Source organism: Panthera tigris, chromosome C1, assembly GCF_018350195.1.
Source record: "Panthera tigris isolate Pti1 chromosome C1, P.tigris_Pti1_mat1.1, whole genome shotgun sequence".
Taxonomy (NCBI): domain Eukaryota; kingdom Metazoa; phylum Chordata; class Mammalia; order Carnivora; family Felidae; genus Panthera; species Panthera tigris.
In genome coordinates this window covers 180961471-180979362 of record NC_056667.1, presented here as the reverse complement: position 1 = coordinate 180979362, position 17892 = coordinate 180961471, and the positions used below count along the sequence as shown (strand labels likewise).

At 38.7% G+C, this 17892-nt stretch overlaps 1 protein-coding gene across 7 annotated transcripts in view; it reads left to right on the top strand.

Moving 5' to 3' along the window:
• The window catches only part of HECW2 (HECT, C2 and WW domain containing E3 ubiquitin protein ligase 2), a 321506-nt gene that overhangs the window by 240163 nt on the left and 63451 nt on the right, over positions 1-17892 (top strand). For all 7 annotated transcript variants that reach the window (XM_042994961.1, XM_007094709.3, XM_042994965.1 and 4 more), the window contains 3 exons: positions 8199-8333; positions 12529-12631; positions 16747-16843. In XM_042994961.1, coding sequence (XP_042850895.1) covers positions 8199-8333; positions 12529-12631; positions 16747-16843 — 335 coding nt within the window. The remainder of the gene's footprint in view (positions 1-8198; positions 8334-12528; positions 12632-16746; positions 16844-17892) is intronic.

The following is a 17892-nucleotide window of genomic DNA, read 5'->3' as shown; positions in this document are numbered from 1 at the left end:
GGTTTTGCTGCATCCATAGATTTTGGTATGTTTATTTCCATTTTCATTTGCCTAAAGTCAGTTTTTAATTTCTCTTTTTCTTTCTTCATTGACCCATTGATTGCTCAGTAGCATGTTGTTTGATCTCCACATATTTGTGATTTTCCCAGTTTTCTTGTAATTGATATCTAGCTCCATACTATTGTGGTTGGAAAAGATGGTTGATATAATTTCAGACTTCTTAAGTTTATTGAGAGTTGTTTTGTGGTCTGGCACATGATCTATCCTGGAGAATATTCCCTGTGCATTTGAGAAGAATGTGTATTCTGCTACTTTAGGATGGAGTACTGTATGTATGTCTATTAAGTTCATCTGATCTGTTGTGTCAGTTGAGGTTAGTGTTTCCTTATTGATTTTCTGTCTGGATGATCTATCCATTGATGTAACTGGGGTATTAAAGTCTCCTACTAGTATTATGTTGCTTTCAGTTTCTCCCTTTAAATCTGTTAATATTTGCTTTAGGTACTTCTGTGTTGAGTACATAAATATTTATCAATGTTCTGGCTTCTTGAATTGACCCCTCTATTATTATGTAATGTCCATTTTTGTTTTTTGTTACAATCTTTGTTTTAAAGTCTGTTTTATCCAATGTGAGTATAGCTACCTCAGCTTTCTTTTGGCTCTGTTTGCATGAAACATCTTTTTCCATCCCTTCACTTTCGGTCTGTGTGTTCCCTTACATCTAAGGTGAGTCTCTTGCAGACAACATATATAGGTCTTGTGTTTTGTTTTTTGTTTTTAACCATTAAGCCACTCTGTCTTTTGATTGGAGAATTTAGTTCATTACATTTAAAGTAATTACTGATAGATGTGTACTTATTGCCATTTTGTTTATTGTTTTCTGACTGTTTTGTAGTTCCTCTCTGTTCTTTTCTTCTTTGCTTGCCTTCCTCCCTTTGTGGTTGAATGCTTTCTGTAGTGTGATACTTAGATTCCTTTCTCATGATCTTTGTGTATCTACTACAGGTTTTCACTTTGTGGTTACAATAAAGCTCGTATATAGTAGCCTATACATATAACAATGTGTTTTATGTTGATAGCAAGTTAAGTTTGAATGCATTCTCAATCGCATTTTTACACCCCCCTCCAAACATTTTACATTTTTTTTTTAACGTTTATTTATTTTTGAGACAGAAAGAGACAGAGCTTGAACGGGGGAGGGGCAGAGAGAGAGGGAGACACAGAATTGGAAGCAGGCTCCAGGCTCTGAGCCATCAGCCCAGAGCCCGACGCGGGGCTCGAACCCACGGACTGCGAGATCGTGACCCGGGCTGAAGTCGGACGCTTAACCGACTGAGCCACCCAGGCGCCCCACATTTTACATTTTTGATGTCACATTTTACATCTTTTATCTTATGTATGTTTTAACTAATTATTGTGGTTATGGTTATTTTACTACTTTTGTTTTTCAACTTTTATACTGCCTTTATAAGTGATTAATTCTCTTCCTTTGCTATATTTTTCAGTGAATTTTTTCTGTTGTATGGTTTCTTATTACTAATTAGTGCCCTTACTTTTCAGCTTGCAGAGCCAGTTTATTGGTAATAAACTCTTTTAGCTTTTGCTTGTCTGGTAAATTCTTTATCTCTCCTTCAATTCTGAATGATACCCTTGCCATATAGAGTATTCTTGCTTAGAAGTTTTCCTTTTAGCATTGTAAGTATATCATAGTGTTCCTTCTGATTGGCAAAGTTTCTCCTGAAAAATCTACTGATTATCTTATGGGGGTTCCCTTTTGTATAACAAGTTGTTTTTCTCTTGCTACTTTTCAGATTCTCTGCATTAGGGGCATTTTCAGCCATTATTAACTCAAATAGTTTTCAGCCCCTTTCTCTCTCTTGTCTCCTTCTGGGATCCCCTAAAATGCACATGTTATTTTTGCTTGATGTTGTCTTACAGGTCCCTTAAGCTATCTTCACTTTTTAAAATTTTGTTTTCTTTTTGCTGCTCTGTTTGAGTGAGTCCCACTACCCTGTCTTCCAAATCACTGATTATTCTGCTTCATCTAGTCTGCTGTGGAACCCCTCTAGTGTATTTTCAGGTATCGTATTCGGTTATTGTTCAGCCATTGTATTCTTCAGCTCTGTGACTACTGTTTGGTATTTTCTGTCTTTTATTGAGATTTTCTCAATGTTCATCCATTTTCCTAAATTTAGTGAGCAACTTTTGACCACTACTTTGAACTCTTTATCAGGTAAATTATCTCCACTTCATTAGCTGTTTTTTTTTTTTTTTTTCTGGAATTTTATCTTGTCCTTTCATTTGGAACATATTCCTCTGTTTCTTCATTTTGTGTGACTCTGTGTTTGTTTCTGTGTTAGGCAAAACAACTGTCTCTCCTGGTCTTGAAGGGTGTCCCTGTGTGGGCAATGAACCTTGTCATTTAACCTTGCCCTAGTTCTCAGTCGTCTCTCATGGTGCCTGTCCGTTCATTTCAGCTCCGTGGGGTTCAGAAATGCAATCCCCCCTGGTTACTGGAGCCAAGTATTCAGTGGGTATCCCCTGTGTGGGCTGTCTACACCTACTGGCTTTGGGGAGCTGGGAGGGAAGCTGGGCGTGGGACAGGGCTGCAAAAGCAATAAGAGAGCTTAGGGTGCTCACCTACTGCCTCTGGCCAGTAGCAGTAGCAGTGTCAGGGAATAGGGCACCCACCTCTGCCTCTGGGGTGGGGGTGGGAGTTGGCCCCAGCAAATTAAAGTGAGAGTGCAAACATGGCACCCACCAGTACTTCCACTCCTGGAAGGAGTCCCAACAGGCTTTTGCCCTGTGGCAGATGCTTTGAGATTAATACATGAATTTCTTCACATATGATCTAGGCTCTTAACAAACTGCTGTTTTTGTGCTGGATCCCAGGGCAAGTGAGTCTGCACACAACCCTTTTCAGAGCACAATGTCTGCTCCCTACAGCCCGATGATTTTTCTGGATGTAAGTCTTGTTGGCTCAACAAGTCAGATATCTTGGGAGTTTGTCTCTCCAGTGCAGGTCCCAAGGAGTTGGGTGCCTGACATGAGGCAAAAACCCCTCACTCCTCAGGGAGGATTTCCATATTTGTGAGACGCCTCCCAATGGTTGCTACACTTGGGGGTGGGATTTTTGGCGAGATCTCTGCTTCTACCCATCTCACTGTGGCCCTTTTATCCTTTGTTGTGGAGTAGTTGTTCAGTTCTCTTGTTTTTTTTCCGGAGGGAATTGTTTTCTTATGTAGCTGTAGATTTGTTGTGTCTGTGGGAGGAAGTGAGTTCAGGATCTCCCTGTGCCACCATCTTGAACTGCTGATTTCTCCATCGCTCTTTAGAAGAAGATAGAAGATTTGACCTTCTTTGTGGAGCAGAGTTACAAGTGCTTTTTGTTTTATTTTGTTTACATGGTCTTTTAATATGGATTCCTGGTTTGGCAGAATGTTAACTGGAAACAATTTCAAACTTCTATAACTTAGATTTGTTGAGCCTGAGGTTGGTATTTCTTCACAAATACTGATGACTTTTTCCTTTCTTAAAATAATAGAAGCTTAAAAAAATAAAAAGAAAGAATTGTGTAAAGAGAGAAGTGTATTTTGTTTGGCCTCGCTAAAATACCACTTGGCTCCAACCAGCCCGTATTTCCTGACTCGACCATGCCCTGAAGCAGTGAAAGGGAAGAAGTTTTTCAAATGAGATTTGAGTTTGTGTATTTGCATTCCTTTCAGTTTTTGACTGTGTTGTTAGTCTTAGTTGGTCCAGCACTGTGAAGCTTGAGTCAATTTCCTTAATAAAACTTAACAGTAGGGAATCCATGTTGTTCAAAATTTGCTTTTCTATGGCTAATCTGAAAAAGACTCATTTTTTGATACAGTTGTTTTTTTCACGTAGTCTACATTCTCAGCATGCCGTTTATCCACATAGAATTTATAATACATGTTAAATGCTTTCATAAATAAAGGCAGGTGATTCAAGAACAGTGACATAAAAAGTGACCCAAATTAAAAAAAAAAAAAAAAGTACTAGGTCAACTTCATTACTGGCTTGAACTACTTAGGATATCCTGTGGGAAAGTGATCCACTTTTCTGACATAATTGATTTGTGTGTCACAAATAGAAATGGCAAACCTAAAATTGGCCCAGGAAGTTTGCTGTGCTTTTCTCTCTATTTTAAAGTAGAATACATTTTTTCACAGCTCAACTGTTACCCGACTGAGTGGTTACCTTTCTGTGGAAATAGCAAAGCACCAAGGAAACCTGTCCGTGGTCACACAGTGGGTGGGCAGAGTCAAAATGCATGCCAAGTAATTGTGTCTTTGTGCTGCATTCCGTTAGTGCTCTACCAATGTGATTTTGATAGAGGTCTTAATCAAGGTCTCTCTCCCCAAGTACTTGGCAGAGTTAAAAAAGCATGTGTAAACAATATGCACATTTGATTTGACTCTGAAACTGACCTTTTTGTGGGATACAAATAGCACCTATTCCCCACCCACAGCCATACCTCCAACTGGTTAGTGATGCAAATTATGGAAATTGTGTACCGTTTGCTGTCTGGCGTTAGTAGCCTTTTCAGTGTTGAAACAGTGTTGAGGCCCAGCACTGTGAATGGCTGTTATCGCCAGTCTAATTCAGTAAATACTTGAATGCTTTCTAACATCACGTACGATGTGAGGTGCAAGGGGAGTGGGAGGAACATGAAAAGGAAAAGATAGGGACCAGAAAGCAGAATGGAAACAAAAAGATATATGAAAAGGAGACAGAGGGTAAAGAGGTACTGCTCATCCGGCTTTAGCGTCAGACAGAAAGGTAAGCTGAAGTCCCAGCTTTACAGGTTCCCAACTATACATTTTACTTAAGTCAGGAACTATTATCCAACAATATTGAAGCTGAACAACAATGAGATATCATTATTTATCAAATAATGAAAATCTTTATTTATAATGGTGGTTGCTGGCTTATGTGTTCTTCTGTGTTTTTAATTTTACAAAGACCATGTTTCCTTTGCATTGCAGAGGAGACTTCAGTGGATCAATTAGGATTTGGTTCGGCTGCACTGTGACAGAGACCCATACAAAGTTTAATATACAGGATTTTATTCACTCAATAAAGGAGCTCAGAGGCAGGCAGTCTGGGGCTTTTAAGGTGATTCCTCAAGTTGTGAGAGTCCTGGCCCCTTCCATTTTCTGCTCTGCCATCTTTCTTTCATCTTTATGGCTCAGTGTGGCTGCTGGAGCATCCTTATCTCAGGGAACAGAAAAGATGAAGGACAAAAGGAGGGCTTGACTTTGTAAAAATCTTCTTGTGAGGAGGTTTCCCAGGAGTATCATGTGACACTCTGTTTACATCTCATTGACCAGAACTTAGTCTGGGCCAAACATATCTACAAGGAACTCAGGAAATGTAGTTTCACTGGTTCTCCATTTTTTTGAGCTTCGTTTATGGAATACAGCAAGAAGCATTGTGATCCTGGGAAAAATGCCTTAGAAGTTAAAACTTATTATTAGTACTAATAATAGTAACATTTAAGAAGTTATAGGCACTACATGAGAACCATCTCATTTAACCGTCCTTTGATGTAGGTGTTACTATCCCCATTTTACAGAAGAAATTGTGGTTTAAAAAAGTTAAGTAAGTAGTTTGTCCAAGGTTACATTGCTAGTAAGTAGTGGAGCTAGCTCTCAGAACCAGGCTTGTCTTTTTCTAGATCCCAATAATTTGATTATTATTTTGCCTCCCACATCTCGAGTCTTACCTTGGTAGTTTATTCATATCTACAATGGGATGTTTTAAAAACTCCTATTCTGTGGTTTTATATTCTTTAGCTCTCCACGTTTTTCACCTAACACACACACACACACACACACACACACACACTCACACACTCACACACACACACACACACACACACACACACACACACACACCCCTCATTGGTTTTTTAAGATCTTTAAGTATTTCTATGCTTATGTAAAAGAATGTGACTTTTATTACTTGATAAGTTCATTGTGAGTTGTCTCTGTACTTTGGTCAAGATACTAGCATATTAGAATTTTTGACAATTTATTATTTTCTAAGCCTCCAACTTTCCCCCAGATGCAGTCCCAAAAGCTACCGGGGATAACAGGATGAGTAAGAAAGAGTCCTTATCCTCAAGGCATTTACAGTATAATTCTTTAGAGAATTGGTTTTAGACAAGCCTCTTAACATCAAATTACACTGTGACACTACATGTAAATCACAGCTGACCTAGATGTGCACACCCATTTATCCTTATAATTATAAGTGCATCATTGTTACCTCTAAATGGCTACCCATCCCTTCAAAACATTCCAAAGAAATTAGGTAGAGTAAATAGGCAATTCTATTTTAGTACTCTTTGTATTTTTCCCTTAAAAAACATGGCTTATATTATTGTTTTAGTAATAAAAACTTTAATAAAGATACATGGCTGATTATAGTATCTATTATTTTGAAATGCCCATTTGTAAAAATAATTTAATTTCTATTTTATGACACTTTGAATAGTGGCAGAAATGATGTACAAGTATATTAGAAGCCCAAATCAAATGGGGACCAGTATGACATTTGGGACCAGAACCTGCCAATATAAGCCTATATAGAATTTAGCATTGGTATATTATTTTTTTACAAGATCAGAGAAGACAGGTGTTTCACCTGACATGTTAGGAAAAAGAGAGCATTACCTAGGGATGTGAGGTTGATGACATCATCTCCTATAAGACTTCCATTTAATTCAGTCTTTGTACCTGGAAATCGGCTATGGAAAGAAGGGACTGGCAAAGATTCTCATTCTGTATATTACTCTGCTTTGTTTTCTAGTGCATCTACTGCTTAAAGTTATTTCATTACAAAAAAATAATTTTTTTTCTTATTTGTGGACTACATTGTTTCGCCTGTTTCCTGATTATGTGTATACAGAAACATTTTATTTCATAATGGGAAGGTGATTGATTTTTTTATAGATATAAATATATCATCTAAACCTGGTATTTGCCTAGGTGTATTCATTCCTAGACTTTAAGGTACTTTTTAAACTGAGCTCCATCAGTTTAAGAAGTCCGTTCTTTTTTGCTTAGGTTATTTGGCATATATCATGTGCCCTGACACTTGACTTACAGGTTAAGTGTCTCCTGACTCTCCTAATCATCTCTCTTATCTTGATGACTTAATTAACTTTATCTGATCATGGAAAACTTACATTTTCTAATTGTCCTGGAGATAATGGGCTTTGTTACTACCTAGAGTGAATTTTACTTTGAAGACTTATACCATTTGGCTCTTAATAATAAGGATAAATAGCACTGGCTTAGAGCTTCAGAATTAAACAAACACAAAGAAACAGTTTGTACTCATTCATGATTTCTTGTCATCAGGGATTCTGCAGTAAACACAGTAGAACATGATTCCTCCCTCCTTTCATGTTATGGGGAAATAAATGTTTATTATGAATGAAGCAGACATGTTTTTATACAAAATCTACAGCTCAGAGAAATTAAGTGACTTGCCCAAAGTTATTGTAGGTGATAGAATTTGTATGGATGTATGTGATCAATGATTAAACTGGGAAGGTAGATGGGAAGGAGATTTTAAAGTCTTGGAAAACCTCCAAAGAGTTGGAATGTTTTTTTTTAGATAAACACTGGGTAGCCAGTGGAAGCTTTGGACTGGAGCAGTGATGTAATCAAAGCAGTCAGAAAGAATATTCTGCTACTGAGGTGCCAGCTAAAGGAATACGGTTGTAGAGGTGTGGAACAAGAGAAAACTCTGAAATAACGGGCTGGTCATCAGGCTGGGATGAAAAAGTAGAGAGGGCACTACCCTGGGAAAGTGGAGAGACTGGGGCTGACAGCATGGGAGAGGAAAAGGAGCAGTCAATGATGGTGAAGTTTTAGGTGATGAAAACTTCACAATAACCACGGATAGCAGTAAGAGCTTAATGAGAAGCCCAAATGCCCTTTCATATGGCTCCTTTCTCAGATCCTATCTTTGATGACTGTTCGTTAGAGTATTTCCTAAAACCAGGAATAACGTTCCCCAAAGATTAAAATTAAAAGGAAATGGAGCTAAGATCGTTACTCAGAAGTCAAAATTGGGACTTTTCCTGAATGTATCAAATGATAGGGCAGCTAGGACAAGTGTGTGGCACGAATGGACTACTGATTGAGGGGATTGTTTCCTAGGCATTTTTTGTCGACCACAACTCCCGCACCACCACTTTCATTGACCCCCGGCTCCCGCTGCAGAGCAGTAGACCCACGAGCGCGCTGGTTCATCGGCAGCACCTGACCAGGCAACGCAGCCACAGTGCAGGCGAGGTGAGTCACGTGCCTTGGGGATGGGCCTGCGGGTTCATGGGAGCTGCAGGGATGTGGTGGTTTGTGGAATCTCTTATCGTTTTGTTTTTCCAGTTTGATTTAGAGATTATCATTTGGAGACTGAAAAGTGCTGGAATGCTGGCAGGGCTTTTCTGAAAATACCCAAAGCCTAATTTACACATTTTAAGAGCTAGATATTTGAAGAAAGATGGAAGAAATGAGAGAATTTTTTATATTCAGAAGATGGTGAGAGAGAATTCTCCATGTAGTGAAATGTTCAAGAGAGGATGGTGGTAAACCCTTTTGCCCACCTAAGGACAGCTTCAGAGGAAAAAATAGGGCTAAAATTCAGTGACATATGGGAGGTTTTTTAAGTGAGGGTTGCTGGATTGGATTAAAGTCTTTAGCCAATGCTATGGGTTGTGGTGTCCTTACTAATAGTCTTTAAAATCATGATATATTGGGGCACCTAGGTGGTTCAGTCGGTTAAGCATCTGACTCTTGATTTTGACTCAGGTCATGATCTCACAGTTCAGAGGTTCAAGCCGTGCATCAGGCTCTGTGCTCACAGTGCAGAGTCTGCTTGGGATTCTCTCTCTCTCCCTCTCTCTCTCTGCCCCTCCTGCTCTCTCTCTCTCTCTTAATCTCTCTTCCTCTCAAAATAGATAACCTTAATAAAATAAATAAAAATCACAATATATCTGAGCATTGATTCATGTACTCTAAGGAAGAGAAAATAGGCAGAATTAAGAATTCCTAAATTACTGAATTACTTGCTCTACTTTACTGGCTTGCAGTGACCTGTGGTAACCACATGGGGGCTCTCTAATAGCCTAACCCACCCCCCACCACCCCCACCAAGACAAAGGAAATAGTCTCTTCCTGTTTCCCTTTTTCTTTAGCAGCTTAAATAAAAGGAATGCTTTAGGTCAACTTTGTTTGTCTTTAATACTGGCTTATGTGTTGAATGTATGTCATCACTTGGTAAACATTGTTTCTAAAGATTTGCTTAGGCAAAAAGAATTAAGATTCTTTTCCTGCGTTCCTTTCTAGGTCTATGTGCATATTCTATTTTCAGTGTTACACTATAGGTCAAAGAGTTTTGTAGACTCTATTATAAGGAAAATTACAAATGCGATAAATAACTGGATTTGATTCATCAAAATTCTACTCTTGGAATTTCCCCTCGTGATTTACAGACTTGTGGGTTTGCTGGTTGTATGTGCAGAATATACTTGAGAAACTCGTATAAAAATGATATATAAATCTATTACAAGATGAGGTATGCACAAAAATATTTATGTTTTATGAGTAACTAATAAATCTTTACTTTGCTGCCATGGAAACCATTAGCGGTGACCTGGATGATGCCAACAGCATTCATCCTAAAAGCAGAAAACACACCTCTCACCTTTGGACTTCGTGTGTGATGTGTATCATAATTAGGGCCCTGCCTGACTTTATCACAAGGCCAGTGCACTTTAGCCGCTTGTATTTTTTTTTTTTTTTTTTAGCCACTTGTCTTATCTTGACTTCACCCTATGAGCCAGCTGCTTGGTCTGGTCAGGTCTGCATCAGATTAATAGCTGTGCTCCTTTTGCTTTCAGTTCTTCTGCCTCAGAACTTGAGTTATTTCCATGGCCTAGTAGCGGCCTGTTGTGGGAGAGGGATCCTAAGGCACACATTCAAATGCAAGTGAAGTTATCTTCTCCTGTTGATGGAGACTGAGTGGTAGAACAGAGCTAACCCCATAAAGCCTCAGCAGTCAGCTGCAGCCTTGTCAGACCATTTATGGGAAGGTGTTTTCTGGCACAGCTGTCGGAAGCCCGCACACCCTGCCGTGCTACACACATTTATCTGGCCTTGCCCACCATCTAAAGGTCTCCTTCGAGCAAGGAGGGTGTTGAAGAGAAGACATTTGGCTGCTCTGGGAAATAATGACACATGACCACGTCCTGACAGGAGGGAAAGTATATGTCCGTGTATTGAATGATAAGTTCTGTGACTGGCAAACAAGGTGTAGTTAATGATTGAATCTCCTCTGAGAGTGGCTGACTTCGTTCTTCAAAGCCAATAATTCAAGAGACGCACAGCGAGCAACTTCGATTATACACATGAGTCTTTCCATCTACTCTCTTATACTCATTTAGCAAACATTACAGGTAGTAGAAATTTTGCTGTATCTTCCATCCAACAAACTAATTCTTACCAAACACGTGCAGTGTAGAAACACGATGGTTGAGGTGAAGGATGCCAATAACGTATGTTCCTTGTTCTTATTAAGGAGAAAATGTGTGAAACAAACCATAATACAAATGAGTAAAAATATGAATGAAGGGCGCCTGGGTGGTTCAGTCGGCTAAGCATCTGACTTTTGCTCAGGTCATGATCTTGGGGTTCATGAGTTCGAGCCCCGTGTTGGGCTTTGTGCTTACAGCTTGGAGCCTGGAGCCTGCTTCCGATTCTGTGTCTTCCTCTGTCTCTGCCCCTCCCCTACTCACACTCTGTCTCTCTCTCTCAAAAATAAATAATAAGACTTAAACATTTTTTTGAAAAAAATACGAATGAAATGCTTTATAAAATGTTAATGATGGCGGCTGCTTAAGAAATGTATACCAAGTACTTTGGGAGGTCAGAGAAGGGTGCATTTAAAGTCAGCTTGAGGGGCAGCTGGGTGGCTCAGTTGGCTAAGCGTCTGACTTCAGCTCAGGTCATGATCTCACAGCCCCGTGTCGGGCTCTGTGCTGACAGCTCAGAGACTGGAGCCTGCTTCGGATTCTGTGTCTCCCTCTCTTTCTGCCCCTGCCTCGCTCGCACTCTGTCTCTCAAAAATGAATAAATGTTAAAAAAAATTTTTTTAATAAAGACAGCTTGAAGGGAAGGCAAGGTTTCATTGGGGAGGGGGGTTGCTGTTTGAACTACACTCTGAAGAATGAGTGAGAGCATTCTTGAGGGATAAACAAGCAGTGTAGGGTAAGAATGGTAGTTTTAGTTTTAGGGCCTTTAGAAAAACCCCTCCCCAAGCACCTAACACATACGATGTGATAAAATGGCTGTGAAGGTTTCGATGGGTGGGAATAGAAGCTCTGTTTTCTTTTCTTTTTTTTTTTTTTTTTAATGTTTATTTAGCCTGAGGTGGGGGGGGGGCGGCGGAGAGAGCACGCGAGTGTGGACGCACATGAGCAGGGGAGGAGCAGAGGGAGAGGGAGAGAGAATCCCAAGCAGGCCCCAAGCTGTCAGCATAGAGCCCTACGCGGGGCTTGATCTCACGAGAACCATGAGATTGTGACTGGAACCGAAACCAAGAGTCAGACACTCAGCCGACTGAGCCATCCGGGTGCCCCTAGAAGCTCTGTTTGAAAAGTACCAATTTGTAAATCCAATATGTTATTTGGCCTTTTGTTCTCTTTCTCTCTAATACTTCTGTTCTACTATCATCTTAAAAGACGTGTGTAATACGGGCAAGGAGGGGATGCTAAAACAGAAGCTAAAGCAGTGTTGGAGTTTACTGATAAGACTATTAGTGGGCATTTTTGTTTACCTACTTGTATGTATGAGTTTCTAAATCTATAATAGGTACAGTAAATAATTTCGGTTAGGGCAGCCCTATGGTAGCTCTTCCACAGCTGCTGCGATTAGCTGCCTGGTGTGGGAGGTTCAAACCAGAAAGAGCTGTTGTACCGGGTGCTCTAACAGGCATGTAAAATTGCTCCTGAGGAGATACCACACCAACCCTGAAGCCCACACGAAGCCGGCTGCTCTTCAGGCTCTGCTAAGGCAGAGAATTCTCCGAACTGCCTTAGCCAAAAGAAGGTATAACCTGGCACTCGTACCCTCCAGTGTATTGTTCCAGGTTTTTGTTTTGTCAAACCAGAGGTTATTCCCGATGAACAGGTCTGCTGCTGTTCAGTTTCCACAGCCCCAGTAATTGTACTCGTATGGAACTACCTCGATACCATGTGGTAAATAGTCACTGCCCCGGCCCCTCTCGAGGATACGGATGCCTGAACCCTTCCCCTCGATTCGGCAACTAAAGCAGAGCTTGTGAGAACCCTGTGTCAGCTCCTCACCTGGCATCTGTTCCCATCAGTTGGTACTTAGTAGTCGTCAAGTATTTTGAACAACTAGGCTTGGTGTGCTGATTTAAACCAGTCTCGATCTTTTTGCAGAACATAAACGATGCTTTTGTTTGCAGGTAGGAGAAGATTCTCGACACACAGGACCACCAGTGCTCCCCAGGCCATCGAGTACATTCAATACAGTCAGTAGGCCACAGTACCAGGACATGGTTCCAGTGGGTATGTCATCCCATTCCAGAAACCTTTATCTTTGCTTTTCCTATCAGTGTGAATCATGCATCCTGTGCTGATACTTCTCTATCGGCAGCCTGCTACTTTTGCCCTGTACTGAGAAACGTGCATTATCCCTAAGAGACCAATTTGAATCGCAAAACACTTCTGTCATACAAAATCCTATAGAATGAGAGTTTTTATCTTGCTCTACGTTTTCTGAGCAGAGCTATTATATTAGATTGTTGAAGTTACTCTTAAGGGAAATCTATTATGTGGTCATTTCACATTAAGCATTGGACAAGCATATATATTCGTTTATATATAATGCTCAGGACAGAAGTTTTTAAATTTTTTTAATGTTTATTTATTTTTGAGAGAGACAGACAGAGAGAGAGGGAGAATGAGAGCATGAATGGGGGAGGGGCAGAGAGAGAGGGAGACACAGAATCGGAAGCAGGCTCCCAGGCTCTGAGCTGTCAGCACAGAGCCCGACATGGGGCTCGAACCCACGAACTGTAAGATCATGACCTGAGCTGAAGTCGGATGCTTAACCGACTGAGCCATCCAGGCGCTCTGGTACAGAACTTAAGTGGTGTGTGAGCCTACGGTAGCCTCAGAATAAGAAAGCAATTATGGCACATTCTTAAGGTTTTGGTAGAGAGCTATGTAGTTGTAGCAAATACAAGGCAGCAAGAGCCTCCAAAATTATAAAATACAAATAAATGAATGGGGCAAAGAGGCCTAACCAACAACTCAAATTATTATTCACATGATGAGGTTGACGTAGATCGGTTTTCACACCTGGACCCCTAAGGCAGGTGGAGTAGACAGGTAGGTGGTAGGAGGCCATGTCAGCTCCCTGCTTCATCTTAAATTTGAGTAGTTCTCCATTTGTCTGTTTTTACCTTAAAATTTTTACTTCTTTAAGAAAAACTTTAATGTGAAATATAAAGTAATGCCTGTGGGCATTACTTAGCTAAAGAAATTTGACAAACACTGGACAGGAAGAAATCTTGGATCAAAGTCTAAGAGTCTGTGTATTATTATGCTGTTATTAATAGGATACTAAATGCTGCAGAGAGAATTTTAAAGTCGTATGAAATTATTGCTAAAAAAGTTACATAGTCTCTGATCTTGAATGGAGTGTAAAACCCAGTGACAAAATTTCAGCTATCAAAGTGTTTTCTCAAACAAACTATAAAAAGTGTTTTCATTATTTTTGTATGAGGAAATGTGCAGTTAGGTACACTTCAAGTTTGACAACATGGGATTCCATGTTAGCAGGTAGTATTTTTTAAACTTTATTCACATTTAACTAAAATATGTATGCACAGGTGGCCTGATGCATAAAATGTGAACTAGCAAATGTTTAGAGCATTATATTTCTTTTGTTTGATCACTTGTGAGTTTAAGTAAGGCATGTTTCTTGATCATATTTATGAACTGAATCAGAGTCACTGATGTTTGGGAATTCAGATATTCAGTTCTGTGATTTAAATATGTCCATATTTCTGATTAGAAATAGATATAATCAAGATAAATAATCTTAAGTAAACAAATTAGTTTTCTTGACAAAAGAGGTGTTAATTATTATAGCCCTTAATAAATTTTAATTAACTATTTTTAAATTTCTATAGACATTAGCCAGTCTTGACAGAGATGAATTTTTCTTTTAATTCTATGTACATAGTTGATGATTCCGTTTGTGTTGTAGCTGTTGGTATAGTTGGTTTGGTAAAAAGCTAAGTGTGGCTTAATGGCATTTATTTCCACAGAGAATTTGGGAATGGTTTGTCTTCTACCTTTTGGTAGTAACTGTTGCTGACAACTGTTTTTCTTTTTTTTTTTTAATTGAAGTACAGTTGACATACAATGTTATATTAGTTTCTAATGTATAGCATGATGATTCCACACTTTGATACGTTACTCAGTGTATATCTGATACAAAATCATTACAGTATTGGTGACTGTGTTCCCTGTGACGTACTTTTCATCCCTGTGACTTACTTATTTTGTAACTGGAACTTTGCCCCTCTTAATGCCTTTTGCCTATTTTGTCTATTCTCTCAGTCCCTGCCCTCTGGGAGCCATCAGTTTGTTCTCTGTATCTATGAGTCTGTTTCTGATTTTGTTGTTCATTTGTTTGTTTTTTAGATATCACGTAAAAATGAAATCACACAGTATTTGTCTTTCTGGGTCTGACTTATTTCACTTAGATAATACTCTCTGGGTCCCTTCATTTTGTTGCAAATGGCAAGATTTCATTCTTTTTAATTGTGAAGTAACTTTCTATTATATATGTGTATAATATATATATTATACATGTATAAGATATGTATGTATATAAGATATGTACCACATCTTCTTAACTCATTCTTCATTCATCTATCGATGGACACTTAGGTTACTTCCCTATCTTGGCTATTGTAAATAATGCTTCAGTGAACAGAGGGATACATATATTTTTTAGAATAAGTGTTTTTGTTTTCTTCAGGTAAATATACAGTAGTGGAATTACCAGAGCATATGATATTTCTATTTTTAACTCTTTGAGGATCCTCCCTACTGTTTTTCATAATGGCTGCACCAATTTACATTCCCACCAACAGTAAACAAAGGTTCCCTTTTCTCCACATCCTTGCCAACACTTGTTATTTCTTGTCTTTTTGATACTAGTCATTCTAACAGGATGTGAGATGATATCTCACTGTGGTTTTGATTTGTGTTTCCCTGATGATTAATGATTTTGAGCATCTGTTCATGTGTCTGTTGGCTATCTGTATGTCTTCTTGGGAAAAAGAAGACCTATTCGGGTCCTCTGCCCATTTTTTTAATGGGATTATTTGTGCTTGTTTGTTTGTTTGTTTGCTTTTGGTGTTGAGTTGAATGAGTTCTTTATATATTTTGGATATTAACTTGTTTTTGATATATGATTTGCAAATATCTTCTCCCATTCAGTATACTGCCTTTTCATTTTATTGATGTTTCCTTTGCTATGCAAAAGCTTTTTAGTTTGATGTGGTCCCAATAGTTTATTTCTGTTTTTGTTTTCCTTCTTAAGGAGACATATCAGAAAAATGTTGCTAAGGCCAAGGTCCAAGAGATTACTCTCTAGGTTTTCTTGTAGGAGTTTTATGGTTTAGGTCTTTAATCCATTTTGAGTTCATTTTTATGTATAGTGTAAGAAAGTGGTCCAGTTTCATTCTTTTGCATGTAACTGTCCTGTTTTCATGGCACCATTTATTGAAGAGACTATCTTTTCCTTATTGTATATTCTTGCTTCCTTTATTGTAGATTAATTAGCCATATAAGCATGAATCTATTTCTGGGCTCTCTATTCTGTCCCTTTGATCTGTGTGTCTATTTTTGTGCCAGTAGCCTACTGTTTTAACTATTGTAGCTTTGTAGTTGAGTTTGAAGTCTGGGATTGTGATACCACTAGCTTTGTTGTTCTTTCTCAAGATTGCTTTGGCTATTATGGGTCTTTTGTGGTTCCATACAAATTACAGATTTTAAGATTGTTTGTTCTAGTTCTGTAAAAAAATGTTGTTGGTATTTTGATATGGATTGCATTGAATCTGTAGAGTGCTTTGGGGCATATGTACATTTACCATTGTTAATACTTCCAATCCATGAACGTGGTATACCTTTCCATTCATTTGTGTCATCTTTAATTTCTTTTATCAATGTCTTCAGTTTTCAAAGCACTGTTGTATTTGGGCAACTTTCGTTCTGTCTCTTTACCTCTCTGGATGGCTGCTGCTTAGTCAGAAGATAGTTTTCCATTTCTAACAATTGCTTATGAGGTTGATTTTGGTAAGCAGTAGCTAAAAACCATCAATATCTAGAATCTTGTTTGTGATCTCATCCTGCAACTTGATAATAAATATGGCTTATGAAATGAGTTTAATTTGTGCTTAAGTTACACCTAATACATCTAAGTCCGATAATCATATAACAGGTAGACACAAATTAGAATTTAAGCATCTGTAGTGGCTTCAAACTAGGACTTTGAGTAAAAGGAATATTAACCACAAAAAACAGACTTAAAGTTTGGATTTATGTGCATAAACTTAATAACAGATTTTTAAAGCATCATCATAATTTTTTTATTTTTTCAGCTTACAATGACAAGATTGTTGCATTTCTGCGCCAACCCAACATCTTTGAAATTCTACAGGAGCGCCAACCTGATCTTACCAGGAATCATTCACTCAGGTAACTGTTGTATTAGTATTTGGTTCAAATTCTGTAAGCCCCAACTATTAAATCATCAGTAATACTGATAATCATCTTGGAAATTCACTCTTTCTTTTTGGCAGTCTGAACAAAGGCATCTTGTACACAAAGACTTTATGTCATCAACAACCAGGTCATTGTAGTACTGGCTTTTCTCTATTAAGTATAAAGGTTGAATAAAATTGACTAAGGAACCTAGAACCCTCTTTAAAGAAGAAATATGAAAAAGAAACAAAAATTCATAGCCAAGAATCCATCCTTGATCTGCAGATTATAATGAAAATAATAAGACACTAACCTTTTTGTGTGTAGCTTGAATAAACAAAAGTAACTTAGAGTTTACTGAATTGAGACTTATAAAATCCTAGGCTTGGTATTCACATTTTTTCATGATAAACACAGTGGAACCCAAGGAGGGAATCTGATCCCCTTCACTGTCCAGTATTTCCCTGCATGAGCCCTCTATTCTAAATAGCTGTTCAATGCATCACACTTAAGTCCAGTTTTACTTTCCTGAATACATGCTGTTCCTGTTCCTGGCAAGTTTTTCTCTTGTGTGTTTGACAAGAAAAATCTTTCTCATAAAACTCAATGCAAACTACCTCTTCTTGAAGCCTCTCAGCTCCACTGTGAGCTCTTACTCTCAAGATCTAGACTAGTGTTCCTCAACCTTGGTGTGGTAAGCATCAGTGGAGATGGGAAAAGATGTAAGTTTCTGCTGAAAATGTGACATAACTCAAAGCTCATTTGGTTTATATGCTACCTTTACTGGTAGAAATATGTTTTTGTCCAGTGGTGCCATCTTGGCCCACAGCCAGTGATTCTCCAAAACTACTGTATTTAGTTGTATCAAGCTTTTTTCATCAGAATCACCTGGGGAGCTTTGTAAAGTACAAAATGCCAGGTCTTCTCTCCCCTAACTCTTCTCCCTTCTCTGAATTTATACCCCCATCCTCCTACAACTTGTCCAGAAATTTAATTCAGAAGGTCTGTGGGAGAGCTGAAGCATTTAATATCTTAAAACTTCT